The sequence below is a fragment of the Mastigoproctus giganteus genome, chromosome 1 (genome assembly GCF_048544385.1).
Source record: "Mastigoproctus giganteus isolate SK-2022 chromosome 1, ASM4854438v1, whole genome shotgun sequence".
In the NCBI taxonomy this organism is placed as follows: domain Eukaryota; kingdom Metazoa; phylum Arthropoda; class Arachnida; order Uropygi; family Thelyphonidae; genus Mastigoproctus; species Mastigoproctus giganteus.
Window position 1 is genome coordinate 114,506,014 of NC_143575.1, and position 23,766 is coordinate 114,529,779.

At 36.7% G+C, this 23,766-nt stretch overlaps 1 protein-coding gene across 1 annotated transcript in view; it reads right to left on the reverse strand.

Annotated features, from left to right (window-relative positions):
* LOC150091105 (neuroligin-4, X-linked-like) overlaps nt 1-23,766 on the reverse strand; it is a 641,407-nt gene that overhangs the window by 33,023 nt on the left and 584,618 nt on the right. The window contains exons 6-7 of the mRNA XM_090374313.1: nt 21,329-21,843; nt 17,309-17,598 (exon numbers count right to left, since the gene is read on the reverse strand). Coding sequence (XP_090230439.1) covers nt 17,309-17,598; nt 21,329-21,843 — 805 coding nt within the window. The remainder of the gene's footprint in view (nt 1-17,308; nt 17,599-21,328; nt 21,844-23,766) is intronic.

Consider the following 23,766-nt stretch of genomic DNA (forward strand, 5'->3'; position numbering starts at 1 on the left):
CATTTAAGATGTGACGTCATTTGCGTAATTTCAGTAAAAAAATTTCGTTACCATTTGGCATGAATAATCTTTAGCAAAATCGTCAGAACCGACTGATGATTTTTTTTTTTTTACAGCTTATTTAATACATCTATTACGTTTTACCTCGTAATTTGAATTTTCTGTAAAGATGAACTTTTTATTTTGGTAAATGGCCGAAGGCTTGGATGGAACTATTGCAAGCCGATAGAGCTCATATTTGGATAAAGAAAATATTTGTTCCACACAAATATTTGATGAAAATATCCTTTTAGATTGAGAAAGCTTATGTTGTAATGGGTTCTCTTTTTAAGCTGGAGAAATTTAACTCTTGTATCCTTATGAACAGCTACATCATCATGGGCAGAGCGCTTCCTTCCATTTCGGCAATTCTTTCTGCTTATTTACATTGGTGTGAATTTTTTTTTTATTTTTATTATTGTTTTTGATGCTGCTGTCATCGCTGTCTGCTTTAGCGATGTTCATTCTTCCATTATGGCCACATTTACAGGATTTATTCTTGCCGGTTCGTGACCTTGAGCTGGCGGAAGATGAAATCACTCTCTCGGGTACTTTATCTAGAATACTATTTTTGTTAATTATTCAGATTTTGGGTTTTAATTAATAAGAGCTTTAATTATTAGACGGTTGTGGTAAACGAAGTTTTGTGTCTGATTTCCCCTTGTTGCGTCCGTCATTACTTGTTCTGATCCTACTTTTATTGAGGGCGGCGTTAAGTTCACCCATGGCGGCTGCATATATCGGGAGGGGGGGGATGTTTAAATGACTATATATGATTGCAAATTTATTTTTAGAAAAACTGTTTTATTATGGACGATTTCTGAAGGACAGGCAATGACTGTTAATAGGAAAGTGGGATACAACAAAGCAACGCTTTGTTCTCCCTCCCCTACTTTCAACGTGGATCAAAACAAAACCATACAATATGTTCTGGTCAAACGATGGTGTGCGAATTTGAAGAATGTCTGGAGAGCCCATTGATCAAAATAGATCGTGGTAAGGGCGAAATAGAGAAAGGTTGTGGCGTACTGCTTCTCGTGACTTGGCAGTGCCGGTGAACCTCTCAGTATATTTATTTTATTTATTTTTTTTTTTATTATTTCCAGTACAACGTTAACTTCTGTACAGGGATTAAAACTGCTTAAATAAAAATATATGTTTTCAACAATTCCAGGCTGCATACAATACTGTGGTCCATGTATGAAACTGATCCTGTACGTGCTAGTGCGGTTGCGCTCAGGGCCACAAAAATTCTGATTTTTTTCACAATCTCGTTTGAGGAGAACTTTGTAAAATTGGTAGAAAATATTGGGCCGATACGAATGAGCTGAGACACTAGAGGAGAAAACTGCCAACACGTCTCTATTGAATGTGCAATTTCTGCCTGGTTTCAATAAAGAGTGAGAAAATTATCATTTGCCTACTATTGAAGGTATTGAGATACATTGCACAGCATAACTTGAATGCAGCATAGTTCGTATGTATCGCATATACTTGTCCTTCCATTAATATCTGGATATCTCTCCACTGATAGTTCGTTACGTATCAGACAACTATAAATATGCTTATGAACCTTCGAAGGTACTGTAGCACGATTATGAATGCAAGATATCGCGATCTAAGGAGTTAGCGGATTTCCAGAATTGAATGATAATGCGGTGCCACAAGCAATAGATCAGTACTGGACATTTTCAACGGCACTGAAAATGCCGAAGCCAACAATTGATGATGCGATCTACAATTGGAAGCGGACTGCTGTTCATGAAACGTTCTGGGCTTCAAGTTCTGGACTTCATGAAACGACCCAGAAAACCTTCGAAGTTGATAGGAGAGCTCTCCCAAGAATCTTCCGTTAGGAATGTAGGTCGACATTATCGCGCACGCGCACACACACACACAGTGAGACGATTGTGTGACATGTCAGCACCAGCATAATGACTGGGTGCTGCAGATATGGGTTACCACGATCGTGCAACAACATGAACCACCTCAATTAATGCTGGATGGACTCCTTCCGCTTGTGTGAATCCCCCCCCCCATATTCTTGTACCCTAAACTACTGGAAAGCTGTGCATGGTAACGTGGTACACTGACAATTGTACATGGGTGTGGCGAAACCCGGAGAAAGCTGCCTGCTGGACTGTATCGTCCCGACAATTAAGTTTGGTAGAGGCAGGGACTGATGTTCATGATTTAGAGTGGGACCATTGATTATTTTGGAAAAAATAATCCTAGATAATAATGTGTTGCCTACATTGTGGAATCGGGGAAAACCTGAATCAGCAAGACAACGAATCATGTCTTACTGAACACGTTGTGACGAATTAGTTTGAGAACATGAGGGCCCACAGTTGGACTGACCAGCCTAGGGTCCTGACCTCAATCTTACAGAGAACTTCTGAGATGAACTGGAATGTTGAGATAGTGTGAGGAGATCCCTTCCAAAAAAACAGAGCTGAACTGGTGGCCGCTTTGAAGAACATTTACAATAAGCTGGAGATGAGTGTTGCACGGAGAATAAAGGCTGTCATAAAGATTAAAGGTTAGGGCATACGTTATTAATTATTCTGTATTCTGTAAATAAAGATTATTTGTAGATACTCAGGTACCCGGATATTAATGGTAGGGTAGTGTATTCTAAAGTTGACTTTTTTGTTGCATGTTGCCACATCGTTCGTTTTAATACATATTCAAGGTGATCTATAATTTATTTATACAATTACTGTTTTTCAGTGAAAAATAGTGTCCCGAACTGCTTTTCTTATTACTACTTTTCGGTTAAGAATGAAACGTAATCGACTTTTCCGAAAAAAAAAAGAAAAGTTAATTTTGAAAAACAGATATCATCGAATTGATGTATCGCCAACTAGTGAATATTTAGTGAACTCTGAGGAGGAAAGGCGAAAACAGAAAAATGTCGAAACTTTCTTATCCATTAGGACAGTCATTGATTTACAGCCCCTTTTGTTTCCTCGTGCGCCTTGTCTGTTTTAAATTACTTATATCCGTAATATTCCATGTAACCAATTCAGGCCGTCAAACTTGCTATTGCATTTATTCTTGGCATGAATAAATGATTAAATGATTATTAAGGATGAATGAAATTCCTTAAGAGAAAAAAAAAGTCATCCAAATTCTCATGTGAATAGGTATTTGCTTTACTACTGAAGTTAACTTAATTGCAAAATGAAAAGTTAATAAAGCGAAAGTAGAAGTAGTCTTATTTAAACGTTGGTGAAATAAAAAAAAAAAGGTTAAATCTCTTGAGCACTCTTGTTTCTGCTCATAGTTCGTAAATAGTATTAGAACATACGAGTTGTGATAAAAAATTTTCCGAATTGTGTTTAAATAAAATAAATTTACTTGCTGTCTATTCCAAAGTATCGCCCCTTTGAGACTTCATTCAGGGACAATTACTCTTGAAAGCCTGTGATCTCCACCAAAATTCCCAGCGATTTTTTTCGGGGCCCCTGAAATATCACGAAACCTCTGCCTCAGCAATGCAAAAGTTCAGGCAATCTGTGATTTTCCTTGTTCAGGAACAAAGACAATCAGAAACTGCCAGCTTCATGTGAGCAGAAACATTAATCTAATACAGTAACTAATATCCGGTATGCCATTTTCAAACATTTTTATAACACGCATTCTAGTATTGTCTGTAAAACATCTTTGTAGAAATGTAGATTGACAGTTTAGCTGAGGAATATATTGATAAACTATCACATAGATGTCAAAAATCTCGATCAACTTGTTCTTAACATTTAAGTGTCAACACCAAACCAGCGACTGAATGTGCGACTATTTCTTGAAACGAGCACAAGTCCATAGTTACTCTCCATTTTGTTTAGATCGAGGACCATATGTGATTTTTATACAGCAACTGAAATTTGTAGGAGGGCGGAAATTTCATTATTTCGGAGATTCATGAAAAATCACCGGACGTGCTGAAAATATGATATGGAGCCCCTGTTGTGTTATAGCTCTCAACAATAAGGAACAGCTCGATATTATCTTCCTAGATATATCCGCAGCTTTTGACAATATCTTAGTAACGGCTCTGGAACAAATTTTATCTTTCTACTTCACAATACCAATTTTATCTTTCTACTTCAAAATATTCTACTGAAGCCCCTGTTGTGTTATACACAACAAGAGCTTCAGAAGTGGTCCCAACGGTGACAGATTCGCTGTCATCGCTATCAAGTTGACAGCGGTAACGTGTAATACCTAGTGAATAACGATTACACGTCGATTACTCTTCGTTTATAATGACACGAGTTTATTACCTTAAAAACCTTTCAGCGAAAGTCACAGTTATTATTAAGGTACAGATTTTTCTGGATTAAACTGTTGAATATATTTTAAATATTCGGATGAAATTCAAAAAAAAAAAAAAAAATACATAGAAAACGCAAAATTTTCAAGGACATAATCAATATTAAATATATTTACGCAAAATTGTACAACACTGTAAAAGATTCAACAACATTTATATATATATATTTTTTTTCTGGTAGAATAAAACTTTTCTTTAGTGTACTTTTCCTCTCTGATTACGAAAATGAATAAATAAATATTCGAACATTTGAAGTCAAAATATTACTTCACATTTTTTGCTATTTCAAGTGTTTCTATATTCATAACAGAAAAAAGGGTCTCATGTTTGTCGAGGTCTTTACCAAATGGTCCAAGAAGACATTTGGACAACCTTCCGCGCTCAACCAATTAGCAACCGAACAAAACAGGAAGAGAATAACTGACCTTCTTCAACGAATCGCAGAAAAAGAAGAATACATCTCAAACTTACTAAAAAAGACACCTCTAACAATCATCTCAATTACCAAAGAAAACCTCATGAAAGCCATAAATGAACTTCCTAATAATAAAGCCTGTCCTAATAAAGTTGGTCCTGATAACTTCCCTCTTTTCTTGGCAAAAATCAGGAGCCCTTACATTATTTAGGTGTTGCATCACACGTTCAATGAAATCATTCAAAAAGGTACTCTCCCCTGTATATGGAACAGCTACTTAGGCCCATTCCCAAAATAAAGAAACCAAAAAACGCCAAAGACTATAGACCCATAGCCATAAGTTGCACCATTTTTGAGAAGACCCTTCTGTCAGCCCTCACCCAACACTGCTTCCGGCATCGTCCTCAGCGGCTGCACTCCGTCTTATCTGTAAGATCAACTATCATAAATCTCCTTGAGAACCTTTTCCGGATGCAGAAAGCTCTCAATAATAAGGAACAGCTCGATATTATCTTCCTAGACATATCCGCAGCTTTTGACAATATCTCGATAACGGCTCCGGAACAAATTTTATCTTTCTACTTCAAAATACAAGGCAATCTCCTGAAGATTTTATGTAACATTCTGAAGGAAAGACGCCTCATAGTCTGTAATGACGATTTTATTGCCCATTACTTCATTTCGCAGGGAGGCTTCCTCTCCTTACTTTTATTTGCTGCAGCTCTGGAACCATTTTTTGCATCCCACGAAGACAACTTGATTACATATGTTGATCACCTGAAATTCTTCGTAAAATCTAAAGATCTACAACAAGTTAAGCAAACAAATCAACAAGCCAATAACACAATAAATGAACATTACCTCGACTGTATTGGACTACATTTAAATCCAAGCAAATCTGCCCAGATGACAATTAACAAAGAAAAATATAAGGAACAATATCTCTATGCTGGTAAGCGGATGTGAAGTTTTAAAGGTTAAATCACACGTAGACCTTGGCCTAAAATGAGATGAGGGACTAACATTCTCTGAACACTTTGATTACAGCAGAACAAAAACATATGAAGCGCTCTGGGCTGCCTAACTGGGGTTAATTGGCATTAGAAACCCAGATCTTGTTAACCCAGATATCTTGAAATGCATACTTCCCATCCCACTGTATGCTTCACAGATTTGGTCCTCTGCCCTACCGAGCAACCTGAAAGCTTTCCTTAGTATTGAATAATGGCTCTTGAAATGGCTGAACAGGATCTCGAATCACCCATTTACAATCTCTAGAGCCATCCTATTTTCCAATCTCAGCATTTATCCCTGAAAAAAGGCAATTAACACAAGTAATATTTTCACATTAGCCCAACTGCTAACAGGAAGATTAGACGCTCCCAGTATTGACGGCTTGTTTCACTCTCGTCAGTGCGCCTCCGTAGCCAGGTGGGAAGGAGCAGCAGTGCGTAGCACATGCTTCTTGATTAGACCGGGGTTCGAGCCCGTCACCACCAAATACGGAGTATGCGGAAAGGTCAAGGAATGACCACCGCATATCCCGGAGCAATATGGCCTTAGTTGCTAATGCTCCTAAAAACCAAATAACAACAACAACAACATCACTCTCGTCGAGAAGCTACCAGGATTGCTGAAACAAGTCATCCTCTTCAAAACAACTTTAAAAAACCTGGACAGCCTAAGTCGCTTTTTTTTCTAGCAAACACGATAGAACTCTTCAATCAACTAAGAATTGAACCAGAAAAGCTCTGTAACGAAAATGCCCACAGGTTGAAAGTCTTTGTCGACTCCTATCGTCTTGGGCAACTGTAGTGCACACTCACTCGGCTCAAAAACTGCATTTAATTTTAATCCCTTTTAACTATATATTCTGAGTATTCTAGATGTAAACTAAAGATGTTAAAATTTTAAATATTCTATGATGTTCAAAGATGCCAAAAATTTAAATATTATACAATAAAATCATAATTACTCATGTATTTCAAAAATCTTTACTCAACCTTTCAGGGTGAACGACCCATGGACTTTGTAACCTTTTGCTCATGGGGTACGCTGCACACCTTAGAATGTAATTCATATCCTTCTAGCCAATGGCTGTCCCAGGGGTGTCTCCTGAACAGAGAGATAAATTGATGATAATAATAATAAATACCAGCTGATCGAAGAAAGTGTAGCGTAGTACAAATACGAACCCCAGGTAGTACTAGAGATCCCAACGCACAAGCTGTACTGGTACCGCGCCATAATCACGGATAGGACAATCCCGGACATAACCCTTGTGGACAAGAAGGAAAGGGCTACCTATCTGATTGACATAGCCGTACCCAACACTGACAAACTGCAAAAACCCATGGAGAAAAATCAGGAAGTACACAAACCTAAGACAGGAGATCAAAGAGATGTGGCATATGCAACAAGTAACGACCATCCCGATCATCGTGTCAACCACCAGTATGGTGTCAAAGACCCTACATAACAGCCTAGCAGCAATAGGTCTCCCAGCGAACACCTACAAGGAACTGCAGAAAGTCGAAATCCTGAACACCTACAAGGAACTGCAGAAAGTCGCAATCCTGAACACCTGTAGGATAGTCAAAGAGTTCCTCGACCAACAGTAACGTCAGAAAAAACAACAACCACCCTGTGTACTTGGTAGAAATACCTGTCACGAGGTGGAACCAGGGAACACCTACAAGGAACTCCAGAAAGTCGCAATCCTAAACACCTGTAGGATAGTCAGAGAGTTCCTCGACCAACAGTAACATCAGCCAAAACAACAACCACCCTGTGTACTTGGTAGAAATACCCGTCACGAGGTGAAACCCCCAATCAAGGTGAAATACAATTTTTTTTTTTTGTAATATAACAGCAATAATAATAATACTTTTGCGTTCGTTATTTTTCCTCTATTAAATAAATACGAATTTTTAAATAGATTATTAAAACAAATACTGTACTTGACAATATAATACGATAGTACTACAGTACTATCGTATTATATTGTGAACTTTTCAATATAATGCGATAGTACTATAGTACTATCGCACTATATTGACACAATATAATACGATAATACTATCGTATTATATTGTGGTTTTTTGTTTGTAATTACTTCAACACACCCACATAAACACTAAAATCACATGATTAAGTCTGATTTTTCTTTATTTTGGTCATAAAAAATATTTAATTCTTACCTCGGACACAGTTTGTCAGAAGTACGGTATGTGTAAATATTGATACTTAAAAGTTTGTGTAGAATAAGTAAAAAGCCGGAGAGCACAACAGAAGAATATCTTGCTGCATGAAAAATTACGTGATGTAACTTTAATATCTGATCTTCAACATCATCCTGAAATTCCACAACGATTGTAAGTATTTGTAAGATAGAGAGGGGAAAAAATAAAGAAATAAGAAATTATGCTATGTGATTTCCTTCGTGTTGTGTGTTTTCCTGGATTGTATTTAAAGACGTGATGGGCAGTGGTTCGCCATGAAAAACAATGTCTTGAAACAAACTACAGTATATATAAATACGAAGAGCTCTTAAGATATTTACTGCCAATATTCGATAAGAACTTTTCAATAAAAGAATTAGTGAAAGAGTTCAAAATTAATTTGATTATGGATGAAATTAGCTCTGTAGGTGGGTAACCAACCGTGAAAAAAAGCGATGCTTTTAGTCGCCGTTTCTTTTATGAAAGTTTTATAACGGTCTATCAGTTTAAGATAAATAATGCGAAATATTGAGTAGAAACGTACTGCATATTACTGATATTCCCCACTTAAATTGCATTGCAATTGAAAGCTATAAACCTCAAAGCACGTGATTCCAGCTAAGAAATTTGTAGTTAAGTTAGGCGGCGTAATGCTTATGCAAGCCTTTAAAAATGTCTGAACAGGGCGGTAAATATTTAGCCATATTAGCAATTCAGACATTTTTGGAGTCAAATCTTACACGGTTTTATTATAATTAATAATAATTATAACATTATACTACTACTAATAATAATAATTATTATTATTATCCCGTGTAATTAAATTTATTTGGGTGAGACACGAAATTACACACCTTTTGATTGGTGCTGCCAATATATAATTGTTTGGTCTATCCATCTGAAGCATCCGTAACAAAAAAACATGATCATAGGCAACAAAAAGCGATTTTTTGATCCTAAAAAATACTACTTTTAAAAGATAATAAAACAAACACAGGGTTGCATAAAATGTGGCAAAAAAATGTTGCATACGTACGCACTCAAGTAGACATAAAATTAGTATAAACAGTGTCTGTCACTTGTCACTCGATTGGTTCGAATCTATCAATGAAGAAGGATACTCGTTGAATATTTTGAAATGAAAAGCGATTAGTCGAACGTAGTTAGAATTTCTAGACACAAATACACTAATGCCTTATGGCACCAGTTACCTTGGAGTTAATCTCCAAACCAACCCAACTCTTTCAGTCCTTGAAACACACACTCAAACAGGAAATTAAATGTTTTAGATTCGCTCCTTCAATCCCAATGTCTTGTAAAGTAAATTACGATTTTAATGAAATGCTTGACTAAGAGGGATAAAATTTCCTGACTAGAATCGATTAAGGAAAGTGCGAGACATCTCAGGATTTTAGCTTCCAGAGAAAAAGGTAAGGAGACTGAGGAGAACAAAGTATGTAAAGAGATAGATTTTCTCCCAGTTTCATGAGACTAACAAGGATGAATATATGAATGGATGAATTTTCTTTATATCCACATATAAAAAACTTTTTAATTGCATTTCAAAACAATACTTAATTAAGAATATTTTTGCAGCGGAACGATTTTTAAGGGAAATGTTATTTGTACTACTGGCTTCTGTAATATTGCTTCTCTGAAGGATGAAATATAAGAGAATTTCGGAATAGCAATTGTTTATTTATTTATTTTTTAATTGTTACTGCTGCTGAACTTAAAACAGATATTGCAAAAGCCTCTATAGGTATAAAGTTGTTTCTATCATTTTTTTGTTTATACATGTGAATTATGGCTAAACGTTTAACTCTCTAGGAATGGGTAAATATTACATCATGACAAAGAGAGGTGGCAATCAGTTCCTCAAATACAGAGACGGTGGAGAGCTTTATGAGTACAAACCCAAAGACCATAAATGTCTGAAATATAGAATTAATGGCGACAGTTTCCGGAAAAAATGCAACTTGATATGACAGACCATCGACATCATATTCCAAACTAACATGCCCACTGCATAAGCTTGAGCGAAGTCCATCAGAATCAGTTATATTCGGAATGTGGATGAAATATATTAAACACATTATAGAATTCATGCATCGAAACTATCATGATTAACGTCTCTCCCATGTAGGTTCTATGCAAATTGAATGCAGTGGCACGGAAATTGTGATATGAGAACACCAGCGATCCAAGGGCAACTCCATGGTGATCCGCGAGAATTTTCTGGCGCACACCATGCACCAGAAATGAGTTACATAGCAGAAGAGGTAGAGAAGAGGTAGAAACGCACCCGCCATACTAATTCTAAAGTTCTTGAGAGGTTTTCTTTTACTCTAGAATTCCTGGAAGCCAAAATATTAGCAATTATCTGTGGAGCGAACTGCGCACAAACAGATTTTTATTTTTAAATCTTCTGCAAATACTAAGAGGTGGAAGAGCAAAATTTGAATGGCTAGATAGAAATATTTCTCTTTGTCGATGGGTAATGTTTTATTGTTAAGAACAATAAAAATATCTTAATTTTTTGGAGTCAGCCGATAAAGCTGGTAACCAAAAGGGAGACCATGGTCAACAAATTTGTGCGACACTGATCCAAAGTATTCTAAATTTTGAATGCAGTTTTCAGAAATAATGATATTGTGTAAGAATGACCATTCATTTGTCTAATGAAACTCTGTTCTGTCTTTGGAGAAGTAATAATCGCCACGACATTTATTACTCGCAGATCCCAATACAACTAAGATAGCTGAGAAAATACAATCCAATTACAAATAATATTAAAAAAAAAAAAAACTACACAACTGTTCAGCCATTGTCTACTATGAGATGCAATAAACAGTGAGTGTGGCATAGTAATTTTGTACGAATAAAGGAAATACTGGAGAGATACAATTCACGTAAAATACCTTTCTTTTCATTTTGTATTACGTGTTCAACACTTGCTTCACAACCATTTCCCTTGAAGGCGACTAGTAGCCTCGAATGAGATAGGCTAAATAAACTATTCACACACAGTGTACACCACAATAAATACTTTTAATAAACTAGAATTACATTACAAACCCTTTAGTAGGTTCTTGTTGTCATGCATATTGTGCCTGCTGAGTGAAAGTATTAAAAGTGCATGCATAATATTCACATTCATAAACAAGAACGGTAAAGGGTTTGTAACGTAATGTTCGTTTATTAAAATAATTTATAATAGTTTATTTCTGGATGGATAATATCCGGGAAGGAACCATCTTTTAAAGAAATCATTAAAGGCTAAAACAATTAAGATTAAAGGCTAAGTTTTAAAACCATATTCGGAAACGTTGAAATCAAAAACAGTGCTCATTGTCTTATTAACTGATGTTATCAACTCAGAATTAAGAAAAAAACGATGAATATTGTTTGTGATAAATGCAGGCGCAACAGCTAATTAGAATAGTACTAGTAAAATGTGAGAAACTATTGCAGTATCTGTTTTAGTTTAGAGAATCCTTAATTATGATGTTTTACAATACTGAGGCGACACTGTCGAGGAAAAATCTGAGTGAGAAACTTTTAACCAGCATTAGTACTAAATACATATTTGCGTACGATGGTATAAACTTTACGATTTTCTTACGTATGATTACTCATGTAGTGGATAATCATAGTGAAAGATGTGGAAAGTAGATCGTGCATCATAGGCTTTATTAGACACAGCGAGACACACAGCGGGTGGCTAAAATTAGCACCTCCTTTATGCACCCACACATTTTATTGTAAAATAGAGGCTTGTGTCTGCTCCTTGCCTATCTTCATGAATTCTTTGTTGCAGCAAGTCCACTTCAGCGTACAATCCTGAGATATAAAGAGTGTATTTCTAGCGGTCCCTAATGTGGTGAACAGACTAGTTATATTATGTTCTCCATAGTTGCTGTATAATTGCTGAAGATGTTGGGAATTCATGCACACGCTTAGCGATGGGGTATTGCTGTTAGTTTTGCAAGGTTCAGCAGTCACGTTTATCACATGAAATATCTTTCAGTAATTCAAGGAAGTCTTCCTCATACGAATTTACCCCTCCTGTATTGTTTCCTGTATGAAAAAGAAGAGGAGTGATTTGTGATATTGGCAGGCAACATGAGATCGGTGTGATGTTCACCCAAGAAACCTGCACATGCCTGGGAGGACAATTCTTGATAGTTCCTTACGAACTACTAGTAGTACGCACCAGTAGTAGTAATTCGGGAATACTTGTATGATATAGTTCATCGTGATTTGGCTTCGTCTGTGATCATGACTGTTGCCACCCACAAAGGATCAACAAATGGAAGCAATTTGTGCATCCTTTTTTAGATGACCGGGTACCATGATTAGCAAGGATTATATTGACAGTTTCTCGCCTGACGTACTCAACGATCTGTACGACACCTTTCCAAACGTTTTTGAAGCCGGAACTCTAAATTTATGTAAAAAGAATTCGACATCCGAAGCAGAATTTTGTAATTATTCGACACCCCATTCGCTGTTTTCCTTATTTTTAAGTGTATGGTATGAAGAAATGTTTCTAATAACCCAGTTTTGATTAAGTCTTTAAACTTAGATTTATCCTCTAAAGTCCTCCTCCATAGCAATGTTCTTATAAATGGGCATATATTATACAGCGAACTGAAGTCCTCTAACGTTGTCTTATAATACGATAATCTAATAATAGCTAATATATATTTTGGTAATATTGGAATAGCAGTTTATTTGTATTGGTCGCAATACAATTCAAATGGCACTTGATTTGTATTGGTAGCATTAAATAAAATTACTATACACAATTTGTTTTTCAAACAAATTTAAGCATAATATTTACACATGATAATTATAAAGTAAGTTTATAGAGTCAAGATGATATATGCTGGCCTTCGAAATGTATTTGAATTCTTATCCTAATTTAGAAAACATGAATCTCAAAAAAACTACGCCATTCCAGAGTTTTGTTTTTTGAGAAGTCTTGTTTTGAGCAGTATATAAGAGGACACTAGACTCAGAAGCAAGCATTATGTGGATGGGATGAGGAAAAAACTAGATCTTAAGGGGCTTTATAATACAACATCGCATTGCGTCTACGAAGTCGTCATGCAGCGATTATCTAAGTGACTTGAAGCTTGCTGGCAATCGCACGCTATCAGAACACAGTTTGGTAACTAATAGTTCATTCTTAGCGCATGGTTAGCGGTTGTAACTGCAATAACTGCTGGATTTACTGCCATTACAAAACGAAATATCATGGCCGTTTGGATGTCCGTTATCCTCTCGACCGTACCATCTCACTACTCCAGCAATCAGCTTTGAATGTTTCAACAAACTTAAAGGCTCTTCGAGTCACTTCAAATCGTATAGGATGAACCTAGTTCAAACACAGGGAAGGAGCATATAATCCTTTCAACTTAACATGCACAGTTTGCACAATTTTAGTTGGTGTTTCTTAAAGTCTTTTGAATGAAGCACGCTTTATTCCTTCTGAATGTTTATTAACATAGGCACCATATTTTTAGTAATTTTCTAGGTGTCGCTTATTAAATTACACGATGTTAATCAGTCTAATATAATCTTGGTGTAGCATCTCAGCATATCTATTTCTACCAGGAAAAAAAAGAAACGTTGAAGCATCTGATAAAACTTACTTTATGGTGTTGTCTGGTAGCGGCTTATTGATCACCACATACAGGTCATGAGTACTAATTTTTTAATAGAAATGCTCACGTGGTCGAGAGGTGTAACACAATTTTGGAGAAATAAATTCTGGAAAATTATTGTGCTAGTAGAGTATTATTATTTAATGTTAAAACCACGCGAAAGCAATTTCAAACAGTAATAAAACGAAATAAATAGAGTAAACAAATGAACCATTTCATTAATGTAAACAAGTATTTAAATCAGTGAAATGCTTTATTTACATCAATTTTTAAGGTGGAATTCACGACCTTTCTAAATTTATTGGAAACAACTTATTTATTTTATTGAAATGAGGAATTTAGTGGTTATTCAATTTTGTATAAAAATGCACTCACAAAACGGTTTTATTTATTTCATTTCTTATTTTTCTGCATCCAGACCTCTGAGCCAGTAAGAGGTTGTTCCATGTTTGTATCAGGCCAATTATTAGCCATTACTTTAATACATTTCAATCTAGCTGTAAACTGGCAGCAAGACTGAACGTGCGCATCACATTTCCAGCTTCCCTTCATAAAGAAAAAGCAAATATGGTATTTTATAACCGAGTTTGCCGGCACTTCATTTTTCAGAAACCATTCAAGAGGAACCTCAAATCTCATTACGTAATTAATGCAGCAAGATTATTCCAAATCATTTCTGTGTTGAAACCTAGGGTCGGCACATCCATTTAGGCAAACTAGGACTCCGGTTTCAAGTAAAAGAATCAAATTAAAATGATGGAACAAAGTAAACTAATGAGGTCATTATTCAAAACCCGTACGAGAGGGAATTGCAGTTATTAATCAGTCAAAACTAGATTTTAAACAGGCTAAGAGTAGAAAACTTGCTTCTTGCCCTAATAGTATCCGAGCATTCTGGTCTCTTGCCAAAGCTATTGGCCGCAACTTTTGCCCATCTCTGCTCACACCTCTGTCAAAACCAGATGGTTCGTTGTCACTTCAGCCAAGGATAAAGCTGACCAGCTAGCATCCCATTTTTCTTCCATCTCATGTATTAATGATCTGGGTAAAACACTTCCAACCATTCCCAACACGCTCCATTCAATGCCTCCTGTGGTCTTCCGTCAAAAAGATGTCAGAAGGATTTTGACGAATCTTGATGCTAAGAAAGCTCTAGGTCCCGATGGTATTTCTCCACTTGTTCTCAAAACCTGTGCTTCTGAACTTAGTCCTGTTCTTTGCCGCCTTTTTTTCACTTTCTTACTCCAAAGGTGTTTTTCCTTCTGCTTGCAAATTTTCTCATATCCAGCCAGTTCCTAAAAACGGTGACAAATCCCTCCCATCCAATTATCGTTCCATTGCAATTACTTCTTCTCTTTGTAAAGTAATGGAGAAATCAATTAACCGCCAACCCTTAAACTACCTAGAAACTTCTGTCCGATCAACGATCGCCAGTATGGGTTCTGTCAGTTTCGATCCACTGGTGACATTCTGGCTTATGTTATCCATTTATGGGCAAATTCAATGGAAAGGTTCGGTGAAACACAAGCAGTTGCTCTTGACTTAAAGATTTTCGATCGTGTTTGGCATAAAGGTCTTCTAAACAAGCTTCCATCTTATGGTTTCCCAACTGATGCATATAATAATTGGTTATTCAGTTTTCTCTCTGATCGCTCATTGAGAGTGATAGTAGATGGCTCTCTGTCTTCTAACTTCTCCACTAATGCTGGCGTCCTCCAAGGTTCAGTTCTTTCCCCCACTCTTTTCCTCTTGTATATTAATGATCTTCTCCCATTGACTGGAAATCCTATCCATAGTTTTGCCAATGATAGCACATTGCATTCCACCTTGCCCTGCTCAATAAGCTTCAACTTCTCGAATATCCGCTACCAATTCCTTAAATTCCGATCATCAGGTAAATCTCCAGTGGGGCAAAGACAACGTATTTGATTTCAACCCTTCTAAAACTCAGTCTTGTCTTATATCTCGCAAAATGGATTCTTCTGCTCCTATGCTTATCTTTGATGACACTCCGATTTATAGGCATAATGATATATCTCTTTTGGGGATTACCCTGACTTCTAATCTCTCTTAGCACAAGCACATTACAAATATTGCTTCCTCTGCATCTAAAATACATGGGTTTTCTCTTTCGCTCTCGGCGTTACTTTTCTTCCAAACAGCTGTTCACTCTGTACAAATCGCAAATCCGCCCCCTCTCTCAGGTTTCTAGATTCCATTAAGAAGATGGCAGTTAGGTTAATTAATGACTCCTCTCTAACAGACTCTCTCCACTCACTGTCTCATAGACGTACTGTTTCTACTGCATGCCTTTTCTACAGATACTTCCATGGGCACTGCTCTTCTGAATTGGCTTCTATAGTTCCTGCTCTGTCTTTAAAAACAGTCCGAACACGTGCTGCCACCAGCCAACATTCATTTTATGTCCAACTTCAAACTCACAGAACCAACTTTTCATCTTCCTCGTTTATTCATTCAACTGCCGTTTTCTGGAACAACCTTCCTTCATACGTATTTCCTGAAAATTACAATCTACAGAAGTTCAAGTCCAATGTCAACAAATATCTTCTTTCGTCTTCTCAACCTCCAACCCAAGCAACGGTACTAAGTACTATAGGTTCTAATGCCTATCGTGTTTGGGGTTTTCATAAAAAAAAATACGAATTATAATTCACTTCTGAGAATTTATTAATGTGCCAAATTTTATATTTACTGAAATTTTTTTTTTTAAATTTGAGATGTGAAGACATCTCATTTAAATTAATAAATATTAATATTTATTCATTTTAATTTGAAATCATTAAACATAAAAGAAAAATTTCTGAGTAAGGAAGAGGGTTAAAAATATAAATATATATAGAAGCCCAGGAGCAGCACTAAACGAAAAAGATTCATAACCACTGCCCTAGATTATGGTAATGCCAACATACTGGCTAAGGAGCCTAGAGCGACTGCAATTGTTGTCATACAGATTAGTCTAGCCATTACAAAGAACACACAAATCGCTTTTTGTATAGCACTCATAGCTAGAATGGAGGTTACAGTACGATCCCTTTCCTTTCACATTGTTTGGAAAAAGGGATCGACTCGAATCCTGTCGATTCAAGAGAACTTTTTGTGCTTTTCTCACATGAAGTACCCCCCATAAAGATTCGATCTCTGTGTCCCTTCCGAAAACTAGGTTTTCATCCACCAGCTCAGTATATTGACACTTCATGACCTTAGTTTCTTTGGTGTAAATACTGAAATAAAGATAAATAAGCGCCTTTTGTATAAGATGCGTATTGGAAATGAAGGTGCACAAATCATAAACTTAAGATCCAGGTTAGCAGTTTTTGCATATGCTCCTACAAAATGCTCCTGCCCTCATTGTAACTACAGCAATTGAGGCTACGGGCATCCCTTGACATTTATTTACTTAGTACTTTTCTAGCTATACCTAATTGAATCTTTAAACTTACTTTTCCACTGGTTGCATTTATTTTTAATAAACAAAGGAAATCTTTCGTTTAATTTTTAAGCAAGGCAAAGGACTTCAGTATAAAGAATTGCTGCTTTATATATTCCCTTCATGAAGCCATTGACTCTAATTTCATATGTATTATTATAAAATATCCATGCTTACCCTGTTAATTCTTGAGGTGGTGGCCACATATGTGCAAGCATCCTTACGTCTCCTTGAGGAAGAAGAGGTTGAGCTTCTGGCATAGCATCCTTTTGTGTGGGCGCCATGTTTGGTTTTGGAGGGATTTTAGGAGGGAGAGAGTTTAGATATTGGGCTGGCAGTGTGGGATAAGGAAATTCTTGAGCTTGCAGGTACTGACCCACAGGGGAGGGAGGAGGAGCGCGGAGCGGATAGAGCTTGGTCTGAGCTGTAGATGTATTGGGATCTCCTTCTGGAGGACGTTCGGCTTGCTAAAATTGAAAAAGAAATAAGCGTGAAATAATGAATAAATATTTCACACTTTGTAAATTTTATCTCTACCGAAAGAAATGGTAAAGGTTTTGGGATCTAACAAACGTGTTTTTAAAGTGAAGGCTGTTTCATAATTAATCTGTGAAAAATATTCTCGAGAGATAGAGATCATCAAGATTGGAGGATTTTTGATTCATGGCAGCATTAAAAAAGTATCGTCCGTTAGTTCAGTTAATTCCTCCGAGATAGTGATTTCATCCTATAATTATACGAATTTCTTAGTGTAAGGAATACGTTAATCAAAGAAACGGTGGATACACATGTACACTCACGAGCCAAAACATTACGACATAACTAATAGCGTGTTTGGCCGCCTTTCGCCGTGATAATCGCTTTCATCCGGCGTGGCATCGACTGCACGTGACCGCGTAAGGTATCCTCAGGTATGTTGAACAGTAGGACGTCTCAGAGTGCGGCAACGGAGCGTGTCACTGCTGCATTCCATCGCATCCCACAAATATTTGATGGGATTGTTGTCGAAAGAATTTAGCAGCCAGTAAAAAACACGAAATGCTTGTACATGATCCTGAACCCTTCTGCACAATGCGGGCCTTGTGATACGTCTTGTTGCGAGAGTACAGTGCCATCTAGATACACGGTTACCATGTAGGACAAAACCTGAACCCAAACAATGGCAAAGTAGGTTCTAGCCGTGGGGGTGTTCATGTGGCCATGATGGCGGACAATTCCTGCTTTTACTGAGATGCTGAAACTCCGGTTTTTCGTTCAGTGAACAGAAAATCAACCACAGAACACACGCAATTTACAAATACACGGAGCAACATGGCCTTAGTCGCGGATGCTCCTAAAACCACACGACAATAACAATAACTGAGATGCTGATCCTCGCTTTCCTAGCGCCGCAAATCGCTCCCCGTTCAGAATCGGTCAGGTTAGTTTATGTTAAATGAATAAGTGTGAATGGTCTGTTTTATTTTATTTAATATTATTTATTTATTTTATGTTATTTTTATTTTTTTGCTGATGTAGAAAAAAAAAGTCCTCTTCTTTGGCCTTTACATTATATATTTTTTATTTATTGTTCTAGATATTATTATATATTATTTATGTGTCATGATTTCACGTATATTTCTTTATATGGTGTTAATAATCTCGCGCCCGGCTTGTTCGCTGGGCTATTAGGCAACTACAGCTTTCTTTCCATGCCACAGCAACATGTGGTACTCCTGAAGTAGCCGATTGGCCATCTCCGTAAAAGAGGGTATTTACCGATTTGCAGGTTGTGCAGGCTGCAAAATCCCGCTGTAACTCATTGGTGAAACCCTACTTGCTCCGTCTGAAATCGGATACCTACTGCCTTGACTTTTGACAAAGCCTTGACTGGACAGCCTACAAATTCCAGTCTATGACAATAGTCAAAAGCAGACTTTCCCAGACGAGAGGTAAATGGCAAGTGGTATCGTGTCAACTAAGCTGTCACACAACTTTATGCGATTATTTGATAGTTTATTACATTTGGCTGTGGTCGATTTTGTGTTTTGTTTTGTTTTCTTCATGAACTGTAATTGCAATATATCATGTACTCTGTGAAAAAATAAATAAAATGAACGGAAATATTTGTGACTTATTATTTATACGTAGAAGAAATGTCAATGCGCTGACTCTATTTTGCCATACGAATAGGGTTATGGGCTAAGCTTTTTTTATGGCCTTTTTTTATTTGTAAAGGCCTGCATCAGTCGATTCTGAGACCTGCAGCATTTTCCAGGGCTGGGAAAGGAATCGTCTGAAATGGGTTTCTCCAGGGAACACTTTCCATAGGTGAGTTGCTGATATACGTGCTAAGTGCATGTTAACCGTAGCTAGTAGTGTATCATCCTATGGTTCTGGTATTGCAGTCGTATCAGAGCCCTGATTTCTCGAAGGCCCAAAAGAAAAAGAAATTTTGCACCAAGGCCCAAGCTTGTCATGACACGCCGCTGATGGTAACTGTCAGTCTCAGCTCTAAGATTGATCTTTGTAGCCTTGATAATTTTAATGAGCCGTCCAGGGCTATAATACTTCTGATAGGATTCAAATCATGCTTGTGGGCTGCTCACTGATAATCCGGTATTCAGACAGGTACAGCTGGTTTGAGAGCTCTGCAAATTTAGGTAATAAACGTGAATGGTTTGACTTTCCCAGGAATGAAGGTTTGCAATGCCCGAATATTCACATTTTTCAGGCATTTTTTGTTCATATTTCAAGAGCCTCATCGCTTAAAAAGCAAGAAAATTATTCTCATTTTAGTATGCTATGGATAAATAGTTACGGCTAATGGAAGGCGTTGCTTGGTGTATTTAGAATATAACTGTATCCTAAATACACCTAAAAAGGCAAAACAGAAAGTTATAATGTTCCTCCTAGATGAAGAAATGGGTCACAAGTCGTGTAAAAATATATGAAACAAGGTAAATCTATATTGTGAGACTAGTATGGTTTGATTAGTGCAATGTATGCACCAGTCTTTCAATAGAACATTGCACATTTAAAAATTAAGGGCTCATGTTTAGTATTATAAATTTACATAGTTTACTTGCCAACTAGAATGAAAGTTGCTTTATCGTTAAATTCAAATTTTTTTTTATGTTTTATATCGAATTGGTATTGCTAATCTTTTATACTTTGTTAAGGACTACTAGTTAATGTATAATTTAAATTAATACAAAAGACTTTAGATTGAGCATTCTTCGCTACCTTATTCAAAGGCCAAAACAACTTAATTACAATTCAGAATACAGTGGATGTGAAGTAATTAAGTAAATCATTAGTTTCAGCAAAACTTTATTCGCAGTCTTGCGAATAATAATTACAGAATTGGTATTACAAAAGTTGAATGCCAATATTTTAAATGTTGGGTAAGGGCGCTTCTTTACTTGCTGTTTCCTTATCAAATTGAAATACTTTTGTAATAAACGTTTACAGAATCGCACATTTTGAAGCCGGCTTCATCATCCCTACGTATAGCACTGCCCAAAATCAGTGGGCAGTCAATTGTATACATATCACTAGGATAACTTAAAGTCGTCGGAAGCAAAATGAGAAGAAATATTTTGATATTATTTATCATATTTTATTTTCTTTATCTGATGAGTCCTTGTTATCGAATTTTTTTTATTATAGCATATAATTAGTAACATGAAAACAGAAAATAATATACTGGTGAACCCGAGCTGAAACTTAAAGACAGAAGAGGGATGTACTTGCTTAAAAAACCGTTGGAAAACTGTACCTTTCTTGAGTGCGAAAAATAATATGCCATGGGGAAAATCAAAAACAGTAGCAATTCATGTGATAGTATGCCAAAGCTTTTGATTTTTTCTCTGTGCATTGCTGTTTATCTTTCATAAATCAATATATTAGGAGAAATATTATATTTCGGCTTCTATTCCACATGCATTTTAAATTCTGCGTCTTATACGTACTTTGCAAAATACGAGAAAGCTGTTAAACAAAAAAAAAACAGTTGTTTCCTTTTGAGTTAGACTTTAATGCATCAGTTTGTCACTCGCAACGGATTTTATTTTATTTTTCTTTCTTTTAGGTTATTGTCTTTCAGGCTTTAAGATTTCTCTTGGGTGTGAAATTTCATATTCTTTATAAAAAAATTGATTTATTGGAGATGTTAAATATGCATATGAAATTCGAATCAAGTAAAATATAGGATACCTGGCATGCAGCTTTTTGCATTGCAAGTTCCATCTTGTTCTTGTCCCTCTGGTAATATACTCCAGCAAAAATAAGGACATTCAGGATGAGTAAGGAGCATCCCACAGCAATGGTCACACTGAGAGCTGTGGAATAGGCACTTTCTTCAAGACTGTTTGATGTGGAGGCTGTCACTGAAGTGACGCTGGGGACTATTGTTTCTATCTCCGTAGTATTGATCGACATTTCAGATGTCATCGGTGCTTCTGTTGATTCTGTAACATTCATAGCTTCGCTTGTAGTTGGAAGAACTATCGGGGGTAGTAAACTGTCCGGTGTAAAAATATATGGGGGAGGATCGCTTAATGGAACCTGACGAACAACGCCGTCGTAGGTTAGTGGATTGTCGTGATCTTCCAGTTCATGGTGATTTGGAGTGTAGTTTCCCTCACCCGGCCTGTTTAAGGAAGGAATTAGATGAAGCCAGAAGGATAGCCGATGAGAGTGATAATGGTCCCGAACTTTTGATTTCATACCTAAAGACAGAAGTAGTAATTCGTTAGAGATTTGATAATTAAAAATAAAATGCACTTCTAAGCTTAAATATAGACACCTCAAAGTTCAAACACATTTATAAAAATAAAAAAGCGGAACCCATAAATTCTACTTGGAAATATTGTCTTGATAAAGAAAATTGCAGTTACATTACATGCTTTCGCAAAAATACTAAAAGTGATCACAGAAACATTAGTCATTTTATTTTAATAAGGCTCATAACAGCGAATTGAAAGAAGGGGGAAAAAAACCAAAGCTAGTGTTGCTGCATTGGCCGTGAACCTCTACGCTGTGAACAGGTGAACATCGGTATCATTAGTGTTAAACGTGTACGACATCTGATCACCTTAGATGAGAAAAACATCGAGCAGGTTTGGCACTTCAAGTATTTGGGATATATTATCAACGAAGATGGCCGAAGAGCTAAATGCAAGGATTACAGCCTCAGGACGCCTGTACCATGCCATAAACCGAGAGCTTATTAGCAAGAAGGAGGTGAGCTAGATGCCCAAGTTAGCTGGGTACAAGTTCACCTATGTACAAACCTGGACATACAGCTGTGAGTCATGGAACCTCTCTTCTAAGCATCAGAGCCGATTGCAGGCTGCCTTGATGAGGTACCTTCGTAGAATGGAACAGAACACAAGACGAGACAAAAGTCCGCAATGAAAATATACGGGCTGCAGTGAACGTAATTCCACTTCAAATGCAGATCCAAGAAGCCCAACTTCGATGGTGTGTGTACATAGTATTTGGGGTGCGGCGCCACCGGTGATTTCTCACAACTGTGCTTTTAGTACCCTTGTGAGGAAAACAGTATTCTGTAAATGCCAGTAGAGAGAGAGAGAGAGAGAGAGAGAGAGAGTGTGTGTGTGTTTGTGTGTGGTTTATATAGTTTTGTGTTGTGGTCTGTCGTTCTCCTGGATACGTGATCGCGAGGCCCCTGGTGGAACCCACTTTGCTCGTTCACACCACTAGGAGGTGAGCCAGGTAGTAAATACTTCTCTCGCTGGTCTCCGCCAGGATCGCCTGAGCTTCATGGATGGAAACCAAGTTATAAATGAAAAAAAAAAATTGCAAAAGCAGTGTAAAAGATTTAATTTCTACAAATGTTTTTGAATTTTTATTAACTGCAGTAAACGTATAGCTGATTATATCTTTCTGTACTTCGGTTACAAGTCAACGCCTGTTGTATACTTTATTTAACACTGCAATAACATTCAACTTCACAGGTTTTTCCCTTGATAATTTTATTTTTTTCATGAGAATAGGCTGTTTGTTTAGGACATTTGTAAATGTCGTAAACAATCATCCTTTTTACTATTCTATATAATAGTAAAAATGATGATTACAGATCATCTTTTTACTATTCTACGGAATAGTAAAAGATTATCTGTATGCAGCTGTTTCGACAGCCTCATAACAAGGTTTAATATCATTAAACTTCCTTGAGTTAAGAACTGGTACAGTAGCAATCTCTATAATAGCAACTAATATAAAGTATATCTGCATATGGGAGAGAGATAAAGCAAGAGAATACTGCAACTGCTCTAGTAGATTTACGAACTAACAGAAAAGAAAAAAAATTAAAAATCACCTTCATTATTTAGGGATTCCAAAATATGTAATAATCTGAATTTAATAAATTAAACTGAATTAATCACATGAGTATCTGGGTGTTTTTAAACGCTCATACACAGTGCACTCTACTACAGTAGAGTGATGGAAGAGTTGGTACCAGACTACAATAAACAAGCTATTTTGAGTGCAAGAAGAAAACAAGAGCCGATACCAATCAAGTGGATGGAAGCAATATTGCGAATGGAACATTGCAGAAAAGAAATTACGAGAAAGATATGTGTCTCAAAAATAACCTTAAAAAGAGAGAAAGGAAAAGCCGATTA